The 19,207-nt window shown below is 46.2% G+C and overlaps 1 protein-coding gene across 1 annotated transcript in view; it reads right to left on the reverse strand.

Annotated features, from left to right (window-relative positions):
• The window catches only part of LOC125448622 (neuronal tyrosine-phosphorylated phosphoinositide-3-kinase adapter 1), a 48,001-nt gene that overhangs the window by 8,332 nt on the left and 20,462 nt on the right, over positions 1-19,207 (reverse strand). Inside the window, exons 3-5 of the mRNA XM_048524034.2 lie at positions 13,009-13,307; positions 11,178-12,524; positions 3,993-4,154 (exon numbers count right to left, since the gene is read on the reverse strand). Coding sequence (XP_048379991.1) covers positions 3,993-4,154; positions 11,178-12,524; positions 13,009-13,307 — 1,808 coding nt within the window. The remainder of the gene's footprint in view (positions 1-3,992; positions 4,155-11,177; positions 12,525-13,008; positions 13,308-19,207) is intronic.

Raw genomic sequence — 19,207 nt, forward strand, 5'->3', positions numbered from 1 at the left:
GAGGGTCAAGCAGAAATGTGAACAAGGAGGATCATGGAGAACTCAAAACCAATGACCTGACTTGGACTTCCCACCTAAAAGCGACAGTCAAGGAGGCACAACAATGCCTATTCTTCCTTAGGCAGCTCAGGAAATTTGACATGCCCGCACCAACTTCTACAGATGCACCATTGAAAACATACTGCCTGGATGCATAACGGCCTGATACGGCAACTGCTCTGCCCAGGACCATAAGAAACTACAGAAGGTGGTGTGCACAGCCCAGACCATCATGGAACATAGAACACTACAGCTCAGTACAGGCCCTTCAGCCCTCGATGTTGTGCCAACCTGTGAAACCAAACTGAAGCCGAAGCCGAACTGACCTACACAAGTCCATTATCATCCATATGTTTATCCAATGACTATTTAAATGCGCTTAAAATTTGGCGAGTCTACTATTGTTGCAGGCAGGACATTCCACAGCCTTGCTACTCTGAGTAAAGAACCTACCTCTGACATCTGTCCTACATCTATCACGCCTCAATTTAAAGCTCTATCCCCTCTTGCTAGCCATCTCCATCCGAGGAAAAAGGCTCTCACTGTCCACCCTATCTAATCCTCTGATCATCTTGTATGTCTCTATTAGGTCACTTCTTAACCTTCTTCTCTCTAATGAAAATAGCCTCAAGTCCCTCAGCCTTTCCTCACAAGACCTTCCCTCCATACCAGGCAACATCCTGGTAAATCTCTGTACCCTTTCCAATGCTTCCACATCCTTCCTATAATGCGACGACCCCAGAACTGTACGCAATACTCCAGGTGTGGCTGCATCAGAGTTTTGTATAGCTGCAACATGACCTCATGGCTCTGAAACTCAATCCCTTTACCAATAAAACCTAACACACTGTATGCCTTCTTAACAACCCTATCAACCTGGGTGAAAGCAAACCTTCTATCCAGGGATAGTAGGAACTACCAATGCTGGAGAATCTGAGATAACACGGTGTGAAGCTGGATGAATACAGCAGGCCAAGCACCATCAGAGGAGCAGGAAAGCTTGATGTTTCAGGTTGGGACCCTTCTTCAGAAACGGGGGAGGGGAAGGGGAAGGGGATTCTGAAATAAATAGGAAGACGGGGGAGGCAGATAGAAGACGGATAAAGGAGAAGACAGGATGAGAGGGGACAGACAGGTCAAAGAGGTGGGGTTAGAGCCAGTGAAGGTGAATATAGGTGGTGAGTTAAGGAGGGGATAGGTCAGTCCAAGGAGGACGGACAGGTTGGTTGGGGGGGGGGGGGGGGGGGGGGGGGGGGGGGGCAGGATGAGGTTAGTGGGTAGGGGGTGGGGATGGGGCTGGGGCTTGAGGTAGGAGGAATGGTTAGGGAGGCAGGGCATGGCTGGGCTGGTTTTGGCAATGTGGTCAGGGGAGGGGAGAGTTTGAAGCTTGTGAAGTTCACATTGATACCCTTGGGCTGCAGGGTTCCAAAGTGAAATATGAGATGCTGTTCCTGCATCTTTCGGGTGGCATCATCAAAGCAATGCAGGAGGCCCAGGATGAACATGTCGTCTGAGGAGTGGGGGCGGGGAATTGAAACGGTTCATGACTGGAGTTGTAGTTGCTTGTTGCGAACTGAGCGTAGGTATTCTGCAAAGCGGTTTCCCCAATGTAGAGGAGGCCACAACAGGAACAGCGGATACAGTATATCACATTAACAGATGTGCAGGTGAACATCTGTTTGATGTGAAAAGTCTTCCTAGGGCCTGGGATGGGGGTCTCTATTTACATGGCTTGCCGCAGCAGAAAGGCCTCTATGGCCTTCTGCATCAATAAATTTCACAGATTAGCCACCTTCTGACTGAAGAAATTCCTCCTCATCTTAGTTCAGAAGGTCATCTCTTCACTTGGAGGCTGTGCCTCTGGATCCTAGTCCCTCCTACTACTGAAAGCATCTTCTTCACATCTACTCTAAGTTTCAATCAGATCACCTCTCAACCTAGATTCCATACAGTACACAACCAGAGACCTCAACTACTCCTGACTTGACAAGCCCTCTATCCCTAGGATCATTCCTGTAAATCTCCTCTGGATACCCTCCAAGGTCAGCACATCTTTTCTTAGATACCAGGGTCAAAACAATATTCCAAATGCTGTTTCATCAAAGACCCTTTAATGATCTCCTACAGCCTATTCCGTCAGGCAGAACCCCGAATACACGCACAAGTAACATAGATAACAAAATGTGGAGCTGGATGAAAACAGCAGGGTAAGCAGCATCTTAGGAGCACAAATGCTGACATTTCAGGCCTGGACCCTTCAGCAGAAAAGCTTTTCTGATGAAGGGTCTAGGCCCGAAACGTCAACTTTTGTGCTCCTAAGATGCTGCTTGGCCTGCTGTGTTCATCCAGCTACACACTTTGTTGTCTCCAGCATCTGCAGTTCACATTATCTCTCTATACGCACAAGTAGCTTCAGAAACAGCTTTCCAGCGATTGTCAGACTGTTGAATGGACTCTAGCCTCAAATAATGTAGCCTGTATGCCTCTAAATCTTTTTGATCTGTACATCCTTTGCTTGCTGTGATCTGCTTGTACCACTTGTAAACAAAGCTTTCTACTGAATTTTGGTACACATGACAATAAAATCAATCAAACCTCCTCGGATACTTGCTGAGAGGGGGCATGAATTAAACAGACTCAATCTGAGCTGAGGGAATATGCAGCCCACTTTACAATTAGACCATATATCTGATATATCTTCAGATAGGAATATCACATGCAAGATCATGGCTTATTGTTCATACACTACTATCCTACTGTGTTGACGTAACAGTTTACAATGCCTGGCAATGTTAACAAAGCAAATGAGAGTTTACCAAACAAAATTTGACACTGTGCCACAGGGAAATCTAGGACAGATGACCAGGGTGAAGGAAATAGTGCACATATGGTGGGGGAAGAGTGCACGCGCAGTGGGATAGAGAGAGGAGGGAACACAAACTTTGGGGGAGAGGGGAGGAGGAAGAGTGCACATGGGGCCAGCATGTGCAGAGCAATACAGGGAAGAGCATATGCAGAGGGAGGGGAGGAGGGTAGGATGCACACTGGAGGCAGGGAGGGGAGGAGGAAAGGACGTGCATCGGACAGTGAATGGAACAAGGTATAACCTCATGGAGAACTGTTGCAGAATATCCATGATTTCATTCAGGAATTGAGGGACTGAATGGTCACTTCCTTTTTTTTTAAAGAAAGCAATACATTCAGATTTGTTATCATTCAATAATTAAGCAGTTACTTTAGGCTGGAGATTGCAATTGCAGGGTGACATGTTTAGATAGGAATTTACGATAGGGAAAAAACAGAGAAAAAGGTGCGATGGAAGAAGGATGTTAGATTGCACAGACAGAACGTGCAGTCAAATTAGTTAGGTTTTTAATTCGAGTGTTACTCATCCTTCACAGGGGGTGGTGTCTCTTGCTGAAAGGAGAGATCAAAAATCTCAAGAGCAGCAGGTGACTACTTCTTCATGGACTTGGGAGGAGGGGGGAGCTAAAATATTAATCATAAATGACTGTTTAGTATCATGTTATCTGGATGAGGAAGGGTCACCGGACCTGAAACATTAACTCTGTTTTCTCCTCCACAGATGCTGCCAGACCTGCTGTGCGTTTCCAGCAACTTTGTTTTTGCTCATCATTTGGATGATGTTGAGTGGTGCGAAGTACAGAGGAGGATGGCGTTACCCTGCAAATAGTTACATCACCTGACCCAGGAAGCAGGCAAACAAACAGGATGGAGATTGAATTTCTGATCAGTATCCACAATTTTGGCAGACTACAATGTCCCACACATTACATAGTGTGACCGTATAGGTATATATATGGCAGATTAACAAATATGTCTTCATTGTTCTGTATCCCACCTGGAAGTGAATGGAAGTGGTAATTGTCCGTCAGGCCACTTTGAAAAGTTGGCCAAGCAGTTAGCCAATCGCACAGAGCCAGTCAACCTACCTACACTTCGTTGGCAAGTCATTGGACAGGGTTGGGGCAGCCCCGATCGCGAGGGTCCCTTGACTGTACAGCCCTCTGCTCCCTGAGTTTTCAGTGGTATCCCCGAAGCATTCTCCTCCTTGTCAATGGATTCGTTGGCTCCACTCCAGCCAGGTGCACCTCCTGATGGCAAAATGGAAGCACTCTCAGGTAGTTCAACAAGCAAGGGGTGAAACAAACTTAACTTGCACTTATGAATGCCTTCAAAGTAGTAATGGGGAGAAAGGAGAGTGCGACTGATTGGTCTCTGAGTGCTACCACATTTTAACTTGGTAACTTGTAGGCTGGAGTAATGGAGCCTCACTGTGGCTGTGGGAGGATTGGCCATGTACTGTCAGGAAGGCAGAGGCTCGGCAGGGAAGATCTCAAAACCACCCTGGCATGCTTAGCCTTTGAAGGAAGCACTCTCACACCTCAGTCTTCCCGCTAAATGGCCTCGACTCCAGCATGGCAATGCCCGAGTGAAACCTGTGTCCCGAGGTCAGTCTTGCTGCCAGACCACTTCCCTGGGAAGGGTTAGACTGGAACATGCCACTTGCAAGACAAGAACAAATTTTGCAATGTTGAATTTAACTGAAAATTGGCCAACACCATGATTTTGACTAGGTAGCTCAAAGTCAATATCTAACGGGAGCATAACCATAGCGGTGGGGTTGTGAGATTTATCAATCACTTGTTAACCTGTTCTCTTACCTGGCCACACTGATACATGGAGGAATACACATGCATGCAGATAGACAGAAAAACCCATTTGGATAATCACCAAAAGGGCTGCCCTGGCTAAATGGCCCCTTTCCTTTACTCAGGGACGTAGGACCCTATTGTGACAGTCAACTCATGACCTCCTTCCAAAAACTGGTGAAGTCATATTAGGATGTGGGCCTAACTGTGGCCACCAGCTCGCTCAGTGACTGATTCCTCATCGCCCCTTAGAATTAAACAGAATCAAATCAGAAGACACTGACTCGGCCCGTCCTCAGCAGAGGGCTGAGATAAGGAAGGGCTAAGTTGTTTGGCAATTTAGACCTGAATCCTACTGTAAATAGCAGCAAAACAATTCCTCCTACACAGATAGTAGGAACTGCAGATACTGGAGAACCTGAGATAAAAAGGTGTACAGCTGGAAGAACACAGCAGGTCAAGAAGCAGAGGAGCAGGAAAGCTAACGTTTCGGGTTGAGACCCTTCTTCAGAAATTCCTCCTACACATCAGAATGAACACAAGAATGCCAAATGACAAATGATCACAACAATTTGGGTGGCATGTGGCTCAGTGGCTAGCACTACTGCCTCACAGCACCAAAGACCTGGGTTCAATTACACCCTCAGGCAATTGTACGGAGTTTGCACTTTCTTCCCAGCGTCTGCGTGAGATTCTTTCAGTTACTCCAATCCAAAGATCCGCAGGCTACATGGATTGGCCACGCTAAGTTGCCCATAGTGTTCAGGGGTGTGTAGATGAGGTGAGTTCTAGGGGGAATGGGTCTGGGTAGGATGCTGAGAGGGCTGATGTGGACTTGTTGGGCCAAAGAGCCTGTTTCCACACTGTAGGGATTCTATAATTTATAGAAACTGAATTAGGCATTTGCGCCTGCTTTGTTGTGAATAGTTGTGGTCCCAACACTAATCCCTGCGGAACTTTACTAGTCACCAGCTGCAATCTGAAAAAGACTCCTTTATCCCTACTCTCTGGTTGACCGGTAGAAGGCAATCCTTTATCCAGGGAACTGTTTCATAAACAACACTAAACTGTGCAATAGCTGATGAAAACAAACAGCACACTTTCATGTCTGTCCTATTTATCACACTATTAACCACCAGCTCCCTCATACTACAGCTGCAAAACATTGAATGGAATAGAACTGACTGAGTAGGCAAGGGATTAATTGGGGTATTAAATATATTAAAGGTGATTTTTTTTTCAACTGTAATTTTTTGCTTTAAATCAAGAGACATTGAAGTTAATTAGCTCAAAACAAAAGGTGGATGAAATACCCACCAATCTCATCTTCCTGTTATGTCACATACTGGTTCTCATCAGAAGAAACAAGTTGAAGGGCCGCTCTTTGCTTTCTTCTTTTCCTTCAATCTACCACTGTCACTGCTCTTCTCACAGGTCTGCTCTTCACTTTATGAAGCAGTTGACTCTGCTCCAAATTCCTCTTTATGAAGCTATTGTCTCTCGTCCCATCCCCTTCTTAAGAAGCTACTCTCTCTACAAGTTCATCCTGTTTTAGAAGTGTAGCCTCCTCTTTTCGCTTACTCAGCCTGTTCCACAGTAACGCTGACTTGCTGCACACACCTCAGAGTCCAGACTGTACTCAATTAGCCCATGCTGGCAAATCCCAAAACAAAATTCTGCATCTGGACATCATTTGCTGAACAATCCCATGCATAACTGTGGCAACATCAACAGCCAATTTAACAGAAACAGCTGAGCTCTCACTGTAACACATTTACACCCACTAGGGGTGATGTACATTCAGATGCAAGCCCTGTTCTCTACAAATCAAAGAACACATTTGAGCCACGTGCCTCTTTGGGATTAACCATTAACTTTGGGGACATGTATTTCCTTATTGCTTTTATCATGGTAACGCTTCAACCAATAAATCAGGTTAGAGACAGAGATATACAGCACAGAAACAGACTCTTCGAGGTCCCACATGTCCATGCCAACCAGATATCCTAAATAAATCTAGTCCCATTTCCCAGCATTTAGCCCTTATCCTTGCAAGCCATTCTGATTCATAAACCTATCCAGATACTTTTTGAATGTTGTATTCATACTAGACTCCACCATTTCCTCTGGCAGCTCGTTCTATACACACACCACTCTCTACGAGAAAACCTTGCCTCAGTGTTCTTCTTTCAGAGACCCTCACAGACTTGATGCAAGAGTAAGACACTGACCTGGTTACAAAAACCACAATCCTTTATTATTAAACAAGGATTAAACAAGGACAAGCTGCAGAGGATCACTGTACGCAACTCGGCACAGAGTACTGAGTATCTTGAGCTATTCTCCCCAAACAGGGGACAGTCCCCGCCCATTTTTTTAAGATTAGGTTAGATTCCCTACAGTGTGGAAACAGGCTCTTCGGCCCAACAAGTCCCTTGCAGCATCCCACCCAGACCCGTCACCCTATAACCCACACACCCCTGAACACTATGGGCAATTTAGCACGGCCGATCCACCTAGCCTGCACATCCTTGGACTGTGGGAGGAAACCGAAGCACCTGGAGCAAACCCACGCAGGGAGAATGTGCAAACACCACACAGTCGCCCGAGGCTTGAATCGAACCCGGGTCCCTGGCGCTGTGAGGCTGCAGTGCTAACCACTGAGCCACTGTGCCGCCCCAGGTTTTATACCTTTGGAATTGGCAGATACATAAAACAACTACTACATCTGAGAACAGGATACAGCTTTGATCGTCACAAAGTGTTTGATAACGACAGGATGGATTTGAAGTGGTGACAACTGCCTGGCTTGTTCCAAGGTCACTGACCTGGCCACCTCAGCAGCAACAGGGATAGGCAACAGTATGGGTAGAGCCATAAAGATTACAGAGCTTAATGCCATTTGTTTTTACAGATGTTTCACACCTAATCCTATTTGGGCAGGAAGTTGACAGTGATCACATACCCCTGTATGAAGAGAGAAGGAGCATATAAATTCATGGGATGTTAACCTATTAATATCTGATTAGGTCCCTTTTCTGTCTTTCCCTTCTCACTTGTTCTTGTACATCAGTCAATGAAAGCAAGCATGCAGGTACAGCAGGCAGTGAAGAAAGCTAATGGCATGCTGGCCTTCATTACAAGAGGAATTGAGTAGCGGTGCAAAGAGGTCCTTCTGCAGCTATACAGGGCCTTGGTGAAACCGCACCTGGAGTATTGTGTGCAGTTTTGGTCTCCATATTTGAGGAAGGACATTCTGGCTATTGAGGGAGTGCAGCATAGATTCACGAGGTTAATTCCCGGAATGGTGGGACTATGATATGTTGAAAGATTGGAGCGACTGGGCTTGTATACACTTGAGTTTAGAAGGATGAGAGGGGATCTGATTGAGACGTACAAGATTATTAAGGGATTGGACACTCTGGAGTCAGGAAGCATGTTTGTCCAGTTGGGTGAGTCCAGAACCAAAGGACACAGTTTAAAAATAAGGGGTAGGCCATTTAGAACAGAGTTGAGGAAAAACTTTTTCACTCAGAGTGGTGGATATCTGGAATGCTCTGCCCCAGAAGGCAGTGGAGGCCAAGTCTCTGGAGATTTTCAAGAAAGAGATGGATATAGCTCTTACAGATAGTGGAATCAAGGGTTATAGGGATAAGGCAGGAATAGGATACTGACTGTGGATGATCGGCCATGATCATAATGAATGGTGGTGCTGGCTCGAAGGGACGATTGGCCTACTCCTGCACCTATTGTCTACTGTCACTTCAAACCAACGCCTCCAGTTTTGGGATCCCCAATGCCAGGGAAAACATCTCACTTATTTACTCTATCCATTCCCTTACATGACTTTATATATCTCTAAAGGTCACCCCCTCAGCCTCCGCCACTCCAGAGATAATAGCCCCAGCCTCTCTCTATAGCTCAAACCCTTGAACTCTGGCACAACATACTCGTAAATATTTCTGAAGCCTTTCTAGTTTCACAGCATTTTTCCAAAAGGAGGGAGACTAGGGTTGCATGCATTACTACAAAAAATGGCCAAACCAATGTCCTGTACAGCTGCAACATGATCTCCCAATTCCTATATTCAATGCACTGGCTAATAAAGACAAGCACACCAAATGTCTCCTTCACTACCCTATCTACCTGCAACTCTACCTTCAAAGAACTATGAACCTGCACTGCAGGGTCTCTTTGTACAGCAACACTCCCCAGGACCTTACCATTAAGTGTATGTCCTGCCATGATTTGCCTTTCCAAAATGCAGCACCTCACATTTATTTAAATTAAACTCCATCTGCCACTCCTCAGTCCATTGACTCCTCTGATCAAGATCCCATCGTAGTCTGAGGTAACGTTTGCTGTCCACAACACATCTAATTTTAGTGTCACCTGCAAACTTACTAACCATACCTCCTTAAATTGCAAACCAAATAACCCTCTTTTCTCCAGTTGTAGAAATAGATCTGAAGTAGTATTATTGTGCTCAAATGTTAGCTCTGCTTTCTCTTCACAGATGCTACCAGACCTGCCAAGTTTCTCCAGCAGTTTCCGTTCTTATTTCAGATTTCCAGTTTTTGCAGTTCTTTTATTTTAGTATGAACTGTTGTGATTGTTTGAAATTTAGCATTCTTCTATTTGCTCTGATAAGTGCAAGATGGAAAATTGTGGCAACATGTCTCTCTCTTCAGCAGTGTAAAGGAACGGTATTCCAGAATGTCCCAAATCATTGGAACCATAGTTGCTGACACAGGAATTGTGTTGGGGGAAGAAAATTGCCTGAAAATTGTTCACTGTACATCGCCTTAATGCATTCTACACTCGCTTTAAACAGAAGGGCAGTGAAACTATATCACCAGTGCCATAAGCTTTGGATGCACCTGTACAGTCACCGGTGCAGATGTTAGTTCAGCCTTTTTACGGGTGAACTATGGAAATTGATCAGCCCAGATGGAGGCCTGGGTTGTGTACTCAGATCCAATGCAGACCAGCAGGCGGGAGTATTCACAGACATCTTCAGCTTCTCCTTACTATGAGGTGAAGTCCCCACCTGCTTCAAGAAGACCACCATCATCCCACTGCCAAAGAAAAATCATACTGCATGCCTCAATGACTATTGCCCGGTGGCTCTAATATCCAAGATAATGAAGAGCTTCGAGACACTGGTCTTGGCTCACAAACAACTGCAGCCTCCCAGACTGCCTTGATCTCTTGCAATTTGCCAATGGCAAAACAGGTCCACGACAGAGCCCATCTCCCTGGCCCTACATCCACCCCTGGAATACCCGGGCAAGAATCCTTACATCAGGTTTATATTTATTTACTATGGCTCTGCCTTCAACACCATGATTCCAAACAAACTTATCTCCTAATTCTGGGAGCCAGCTCTCTGCTCCCCACCTTTGTCATTAGGTTCTTGATATTGAGGACCAACAGATCACAAGTCAGTAAGGATAGGTGAGAACACCTCCTCCATGATAATCCTCAACACTGGTGCCCCTTGCTATGCTCCTTAAACACACGCGACCGTGTGGCCATCCAACTCCGTTTACAAGTTTGCTAATGACACCATTGTTGTGGGTCCGATCTCAAACAAATAGACGGAGTACGGGAAGGAGAAAAGTACTTAACAGCATATTGTAAAGACACCAATCTCTCCATCAACAAAACAAAAGGAGCTGGTCATTGACTTCAGAAAGCACAATGAAGAGCACGCCCCTGCCTGCATCACCGATGCTGAGGTGGAGGTGGTTGAGACCGTGAAGTTCCTGTGAGTGATGATCACCTACATCCTGTCCTGGTCTACCCACATTAATGCTACAGCCAAGAAAACACAGCAATGCCTCTCGTTTCTCAGGAGGCTAAGGAAATTTGGCATGTCCATGAAGGCAGATTTTTTTATAGATGCACCACAGAAAGCATCCTATCTGGATACATCACAATGTGATATGACAACTGCTCTTCGTAAGACCAAAATAAACTACAGAGAGTTGTGAACACAGCGAAGTCTATTGTGAAAACCAGCCTCCTACCCACTGATTTCATCTAGACTTCCGCTTGCATCAGGAAAGCAACCAACATAATCAAAGATCCCTCCCACCCTCTTCTGTCTGGCAGAAGGTTTCTATTCACGTACAAACAGATTCGAAAGCTTCTTCCCTGCTGTTATCAGGCTTTTGAACGGACCTCTCAAAATGTTAATATTGATCCCGCTCTGTGCCTTCTCAACAGCTGTCACCTTGTATCCTGCACTCTACTACCTTAATGCACTTGCATAGTATGATCTGCCCGTAAAGCATGCAAGACAACACTTTTCACTGTGCCCTCAGTGCATAAGACACTAATGTCTCAAATCATACCAATCCAATCAACCTTAGGATCATGTCACTTAATCCCCATGTCTAACTGCACCCCACCTCCCTCAACAGCATTCGAAACACTCAAACCTTTCCCAAGTCAGTTTACCTTCTGGGTCCTGTGCCTTCCTGCTGCAAGGCAGATTTCGTTGCCAACCGTGCCCAGAGCTAGCCTCCCCAGGGGGGCTCCGTGCCTCTGAGTTGGTGACTGAACGGGGACAGCAGACGCTGGTGAAGGCGGGAGCTCTGTCCTGTCCTTGGGTCTTCACCGTTGCATGGTAGACAGCGGGGCAGACCTTCTGGGCTGAGCTAGGCTTGAGACTGTCATAGGCCGGAGGGCGTTTGCAAGCCAGCGGGAGGTAAGGCCACACCAGGGAGCCTGGGCCAGGCAGGCTAGGATGCTCCAGTAACCCATGTGCCACAGGCATCTTATAGAGGCTGGACAGAGGCCGGGAGGGGGTGCTGGCTTTACTGATGGAGCAGAATACATTTTGTAGACTTGAGAGTTCCTTGTCCATCTTCTGGTCACCAGAGGGCTGGGTGAGCAGTGAGTGGGTTGTAACTTTCACAGAGGAGCACATGACATTGAGTGAGGGGGGCTTGTCCCTCTCAGCCTTCTGATAAACATGGGCCTGAGGGCCTGCTGATGCTGACTGGGCCAAAGCCTTCATAGTGTGGGAGGTGGGCAGCTCCTTATCTGGCCTGTGCTGACCAGATGCTTGTGGGGGAAGGGGTGTTGAGTGGCTTCTCGCCCTCCCTGAAGGCACCATGGCACCCTGATGTGGCCCATCCTCCTGCACTCTGGAAGTCGGCTGCCCAGCAGATTGGGCACCTCCTGGGGTGGTGCCCGAGTCACCATGTTGCAGGACAGGGAGTTTGGAGCAAGGCTGGCTGGCGACAGCAAGGGGAAGGAGAGCCTTGCAGGCCTTCTGGGAGGCGGACTGAGGGAAGGCCAAGAGAGGTGGACGGTGCAGGAGAAGGTTTGGAAAAGGGGGAGGAATGTCGTGGGGTGAGCCTCTGGAGTCAGCCTGGTAAGGGTCCTTGGGGCCCCCTTGGCTCAAAACCCTGGTTGTATTGGGTTTTGGGAGGACAAACTTGCTCCACTTCGCTTCCCGTGTGGCTTCCTCAGGTAGTGGATACTTCATTTCCTCGTAGATGGCCTCACCGTGGTCTGAATCTTCATCAACTGCACTCTGCTCTTTGAAGACATCTCCGACCATTTCAATGTAGACTGGCTCCTCCTCTCCCTCCTCATCTTCCACCTCTTCCTCTGAGCCGCGGGAAGGCTCAGCAGGTGTACTGTGCCTGGGCGCAGATGTCACAGGGTGAGAGACTGCCCTGCCAACAGAGGGTTCATCGAAGGACACGGAGAGCTGGGTGTTGGGGCTACGCTTCGGCTTTAACGGTGGCATCCTCCGCCCGCTGTCCACTGTCTCGAGGCTTGGTCTCTGTATCACTAGAAGGAGAAGAGAACGACAGGTAAGTTCTGCTTCCTGGACAGAAACCATGGGTGCCATGTTGAAAAGACCCAAAGGAAGCACTTACCAATCTCTAGTACCTCTCTCCACCTTTTACCCTCCCAAGCATCTTTCACACTACAAGATCCCACAAACTTCAACGGTCAGTCACCTTGGTTTTTAATGTGGTGTCAGCTGAGGAATGAACATTATCCACAGAGCAGTGGCATGAATTCCACCCTCATACTCTTCTTACAATAGTGGCTATGGGACCTGCAGTTATCAACTGTCCTACGTCTGATTATGAGTCTGTTTACTATTGCTGCTCACTGTACTGGATTGGTTAAGCCTGTTGTGGACTCGGAGAACAGTAAACAATGATGTAGAAAGGGCTGGAAGCTAGAAGCATGGAGAAGGCATTTGAAAGCACAGTGAATAAAGTTCTGACACACATGGTGTGGTACATGGCCCAGTATTTCTCACCTTTCTCGCCCTTTGATCCAAATCCTTCTTCTCCACTGCTGCTCCTGCCCTCAGGGCACAGGCTGAGTTTGGTGGTGGGATGACGCCTGGGCTTGCTTGGAGGTCTCCTGGAGCAGGAGTGTTCGCCGTTCTCCACACTACCCACTGAGTGAAGTGACAGCGAGCGGGTGGTCATTCCGCTGGCACATGGGTGTGGCCCATGCTCCTGGGAGGCTGGCATGGTCATGAAACCCATTCGGAAGTGCTTGCGGAAGGAAGCGAGATCCCGCACCCTTCCCAGTCCCCCATCCTTGCAGACACTTGGTTGGGAAAAGGAGAAAAAGTAGGGGGGGGGGAAAGGAGGGTGGAAGAAGAGTGAGGGAAGGTGAAACAGAAAGGAGGTGTGGAAAGGGGGCAAAGGAAAGAAAGACACAGACAGGGGCGGGTAAGGAAAGTATTAAGGAAAGAGGGCAATGGACAGGAAGGGAAAATATGGAAAGAGTGAGGGAAGAGTGGTAGAGGGAAGGAGACAGAAGAAAGAAAGACAAAGAGAAAAGAGAGCAAGACAAGACAGAGCAGGAAGGAAGTTAGGAGCAAGAAAATAGGGAGATAAATGAAAGGAAGGAAAGGAGAATCAGGGAAGGAAAAGAGGGAGAGGGGAAAGACATTGAAAGAATCATAAGTAGGTTAAACAAAGGAAAGTGAAGCTTTTTCCTGAACTGATTACAGGATAGGAGTTATTGAAGATTATCAAGTACAGGGGTGAAGGCACTTGGTAAGATGAGGGCTACTGTTCTGAGTTGAAGTTTGCAAAGCACTATGCTTAGGAGGATCAAATTATGTTGGATTAAAGTACAACCAGATTGCACAAATAGCAACATGCTTATGACTAGATACTCTGCTTTTTTGTTTAAGTGCAGTTTGTTGAGAACTGAATAATGAGTAGGCTATCAAGATTGCCTAAAGCAATCGTGGGACTCACGTTCAACTAAGAGACCCAATTGGACACAGCACTACATTCTGAAAAATGGTGCCTCCGACAGTGCAGTGGCCCCTCAGTGCTGACTCTGGAGCGTTAGCCTTAATAGGCCTCAAATCCAGGACCCAGAAGTGTGATACCTGTTGCTTAATAACATGCCAGACTTGCATGCACAATGTCATACTCTGGAGACAGACAGCAAGGGGACCCTCAGTCACCAGTCCTGTATAGATATTTCTCAGTAAGAGGGAGCACTGAGACACACCAGGCACTGTACAGACATCTCCCAATGAGAGGACTGAGGGATACCAGTCAGTGTAAAAATATCTCTCTGACAGAGAAGGGACTGACAGACACCAGGTGATTACAATGAAAGTTTCTGGATGCTGTCACTGCAAAGGAACTTGCCGTAGAAAGGCTGTACATTATTGGACATGGGATTTGGATGCTGGGTCTAACAGGGAGTACTGAGATAATCCTTCTGCAGCTGTACAGGGCCCTGGTGAAACTGCACCTGGAGTATTGTGTGCAGTTTTGGTCTCCATATTTGAGGAGACACATTGTTGCTATTGAAGGAGCGGAGCGTAGATTCACGAGGTTAATTCCCGGAATGGCGGGACTTTGCTATGTTGAAAGATTGGAGCGACTGGGCTTGTATACACTTGAGTTTAGAAGGATGGGAGGGGATCTGATTGAGACGTATAAGATTATTAAGGGATTGGGCACTCTGGAGGCAGGAAAAATGTTTCCGCTGATGGGTGAGTCCAGAACCAAAGGACACAGTTTAAAAATAAGGGGTAGGCCATTTAGAACAGAGTTGAGGAAAAACTTCTTCACTCAGAGTGGTGGATATCTGGAATGCTCAGCCCCAGAAGGCAGTGGAGGCCAAGTCTCTGGATACTTTCAAGAAAGAGATGGATACAGCTCTTAAAGATAGTGGAATCAAGGGTTATGGGGATAAGGCAGGAACAGGATACTGATTGCGGATGATCAGCCACGACCATAATGAACGGTGGTGCTGGCTTGAAGGGCCGAATGGCCTACTCCTGCACCTATTGTCTATTGTGAGCAGGAGCCCCAACGCATAAAGCAACTGTTAACTAATCACAGTGTGTCAGTGACTGTTTTAAAGGACAAAGAGGATGTCAAATCTCTGCAGGGACAGTGTGACCGAAGAATGTTTCAGGTAGCAGGCAGACACAGGGAGGGAAGGTAGATTATGGAGGTGCATGGTAAAAGATTATGGAAAAACGTGTCTGGTTATACCCTGTAGGCTGGATGGCTGAACTGTGACGAAGAGGGGCGCCAACAGTGTAGGTTCAATTCTCACACCAGCTGACACAAAGGATTCTCCTTCTGAACCAACCCCCCTGCCTGAGGCATGGTGACTAGACTAAACAACCACCAGTCACCTTTTTTGAATGACAGTGTACTATGGTGACTTCACCTTTCATTCCAGGGAAGATGTATTATTACGGTGTCAAAAGCTACGAGTTTCCCAGCACATCTTGAAATAACTGTAAATTTGACCAAGTGATTTGGGTAATCATAGAAGACTCCAACTCCACAATTAGAAAGTTGACTATTTCAGTCAATGATTTTTAGCTCAATCTGACCCCCAGGACATTTCAACTCTCCAGTTTCCTCGGCTCTGCTTCTCAGCTTGAATTGAAGAGGGATGGAGGGGTGCTCGGGACAGTAAACCTCCATGGTAAATTCCCCTATCCCCAAACCCAACACACTCATCCTTCTCCATTCAAATCTTTACACTTCTTTTTCTGTTTGCTGTTTTTCTTACATACGCTCCAACTCTTGTCTCCCCTGTTTATTTCTATCCCTCTCTCTCTCTCTCTGCATCTCTTTCCATTGTGCAAGGATGAAACAATCTTCCCACTTCCAATCTTTTCACCTTGTCCATCTGTCTCCTGCTCTCTCTGAGCATTTTTCTTTTTAATCACAATTTCTATGCGCTTTAATCAATGTGTCTCTCTCTTCTCTTTGGTCTCTCTCCCAGGCCACCTGCAACTTATGTGTCTCTTTGTCTGTCTGCCTCTCCATCTATCTCTTTTTCTCTCTCATGTCTACCTTTCCTTTCTCCTTCTGTCCAACTCCCTCTCTCATCTTCCCATCTCTCCCCATCTGTCTGTTCTCCTTTGTCTGTTTTTCCTCTCCACCTCTCCTTCTGCTTCAGTTAACCTTTACCTTCCTGTGCTTCTTCCTCACTTTGTCATTCCCCCTGTGCAATGATCCACCTTCCTTTATCCTTATGATGCTTGGTGTACACTGTCTCCATCCAATATGGGGCACCAGGATAAAATCTCACCAAAATAATTTCCAAGGCCTGAAGTTTTGTACAAATGAAGGTGCTCTCCATTTTGGCAAAAATTACAGCAAATGCACAAGTCTAGATGTCACAACTTTGAACCCAACCACCATCATTTTCACACAAGGGTGGGTGAGTGGGTGAATGGATGGTGTATGGTACAGGGAATGCTCTAAATTGCACATCTACAATTCAGCTCAGATTCAATCCTATCCTAGGTTACTGCCAGAGGCAAGAAAAGTAGCTTTTAACCACAGGCTAAGTTCCAGAGGACTGGGGATTAGCCAATGCTGTTCCCTTGTTTAAGGAAGGAAGCAGAAATAATCCAGGAAATTACGGGCCAGTAAGCCTGACGTCTGTGGTGGGGAAGCTCTTGGAGAAGACATTGAGATAAGATATAGGCACATTTGGAAGAAAAAGGACTAGTTAGTGACAGGCAGCATGGTTTTATACAGAGAACGTCACCAATCTGATTAAATTTTTTGAAGCGGTGACAAAAATAATTGATGAGGGAATGGTTGTGGATGTAGTTTATATGGACTTTAGGTCTGATTAGCGAGTTTGCAGATGACACAAAGATTGGTGGAGTTGCTGATAGCGCCAATGATTGTGAAAGGACACAACAGGATTATAGATAGATTGGTGACTTAGGCACAGAAATGGCAGATGGAATTTAATTCGGACAAACGTGAGGTGATGAATTTTGAAGGATCAAATCTAGGTGTGAACTATATTGCAAATGGCGGAACCCTGAGGAAGATTACCATTCAGACAGATGTGGGTGTATAGGTCCACAGATCCCTAAAAGTGGCAACACACGTTTCCAAGGTTATTGAGAAAGGATATGGCATGCTGCCTTCATCAGTTGGGCATGGAATACAAGAGGTGGCAAACCATGTTACAACTATACAAAACCCTTGTTAGGCTGCATTTGGAGTACTGTGTGCAGTTTTGGTCGCCACAATATCAGAAGCTTTGGAGAGAGTAGAGAAGGTTCACCAGGATGTTGCCTGGTCTTGAGGGCAGTAGCTATGAGGAAAGGTTCAAAAGACGGTGGCCGAGAGGAGACCTGATAGGAGTCTACAAAATTATAACAGGCATAGAAAGGGTGGATAGTCCGAGGCTTTTTTCCCCAGGGGTGAAGTTTCTATTATGAAGGGGCACTGGTTCAAGGTGAGGGGGGAAAATTTTAGGAAGAGTGTTTTAGGAAGATGTGCAAAGGAATTTTTTCATGCAGGCAGTGGTAGGAGCTTGGATTGCACTGCCAGAAAAGGTGGTGGAAGCAAGCACGTTGGCTACAGTTAAGAGGCACCTGGATAGTTACGTAAACAGGGAGAGGATAGAGAGATAAGAACCGAATAAGGGCAGTAGGTTTGTTTTTTTAGACTAGTCAGTCTTAGATGATTGGCAAAACCTTGGAGGGCTAAAGCACCTGTTCCTGTGATATACTTCTCTTGTGTTCTTTTTATTGAAGGATGCATTACACGTGTCAAAGTACAATGGCAATAACACCAGTTCTTCACTGGAAGCTCAATGATGATGTTACCTAGAATGGTGATGAAACGTCTAAAAACGAACCTTCCAGCTCAGCGAGCAAACTTACATCCACATCCACAATGGCCTAAGACTAATCTTACTGTTCTAGTGGAATGTTCAAAATATGATTTTTGCATTTTTGACTGGTAGGAGGGAACCTAAAGCTGGAGTTCTTTGGAGAGGAGAAGTTCCTCAGGAATCGTGAAAAAAACACACATGAGTGTGCTCAAAATTCATATATACCTATTTGAACTGTCAAGGCATCTATCAAGGCAGCTGTTAACAGCATTGCTAGGAAAATGTTAAACTCAGGGTATTGAAATCTCCTGCAATTTAGAAATTTGTGAATATTGTCTGCAGCGTTTAAAAAATAGCTCAGAGCTTTCTATTTCATTCTGTCTGCTAACATAAGCCTGATGGTTACCACTACTTGATCAGTGCTGCATGAATGATTTTACAACTTTCATAATCACAGCATGGTACCCATCAGTTTATCTTTTAGTGGCAACTCCAGGTGGTTATAAACTCTGAAGTGGAATTATGATTAGAAGTCATCTTTCTTTGAGGTGTTGCATCATAGAATCCCTACGGTGTGGAAACAGGCCATTCAGCTCAACAGGTCCACACTGCCCCTCCAGAGAACATCCCACCCAGACCCATTCCCCTAACCCTGCATTTCCCATGTCTAACACACCTAACCTAAACATTCCTGGGCGCTATGGGAAATTTAGCATGGCCAATCCACCTAGTCTGCACATCTCTGAACTGTGGGAGGAAACTGCAACAGCCGGAGGAAATCCATGCAGACGTGAGGAAAACAGAACAAAGAAAATTACAGCACAGGAACAGGCCCTTCAGCCCTCCAAGTCTGTGCCAATCCAGATCCTCTATCTAAACCTGTCACCTAATTTCCAGGAATCTGTATCCCTCTGCTCCCTGCCCATTCACGTATGTGTAAAGATACATCTTAAGTGACGCTATCTTGCCTGCCTCTACTACCTCCGATGGCAATACATTCCATGCACCCACCACCCTTTGTGTAAAGAACTTTCCACGCATATCTCCCTTAAACTTTTCCCCTCTTACCGTGAAATCGTAACCCCAAATAATGGAGTCCCCCACTCTGGGGAAAAAGCTTCTTGCTATCCACACAGTGTATACTTCTCAGGATTTTGTAGACCTCAATCAGGTCCCCCCTCAACCTCCATCTTTCTAATGTAAATAATCCTAATCTGCTCAACCTCTCTTCATAGGTAGCGCTCTCCATATCAGGCAACATCCTGGTGAACCTCCTCTGCATCCTCTCCAAAGCATCCATATCCTTTTGGTAATGTGACCAGAACTGTACGCAGTATTCCAACCGTAACGTGACCTGCCAACTC

The sequence above is a fragment of the Stegostoma tigrinum genome, chromosome 45 (genome assembly GCF_030684315.1).
Source record: "Stegostoma tigrinum isolate sSteTig4 chromosome 45, sSteTig4.hap1, whole genome shotgun sequence".
In the NCBI taxonomy this organism is placed as follows: domain Eukaryota; kingdom Metazoa; phylum Chordata; class Chondrichthyes; order Orectolobiformes; family Stegostomatidae; genus Stegostoma; species Stegostoma tigrinum.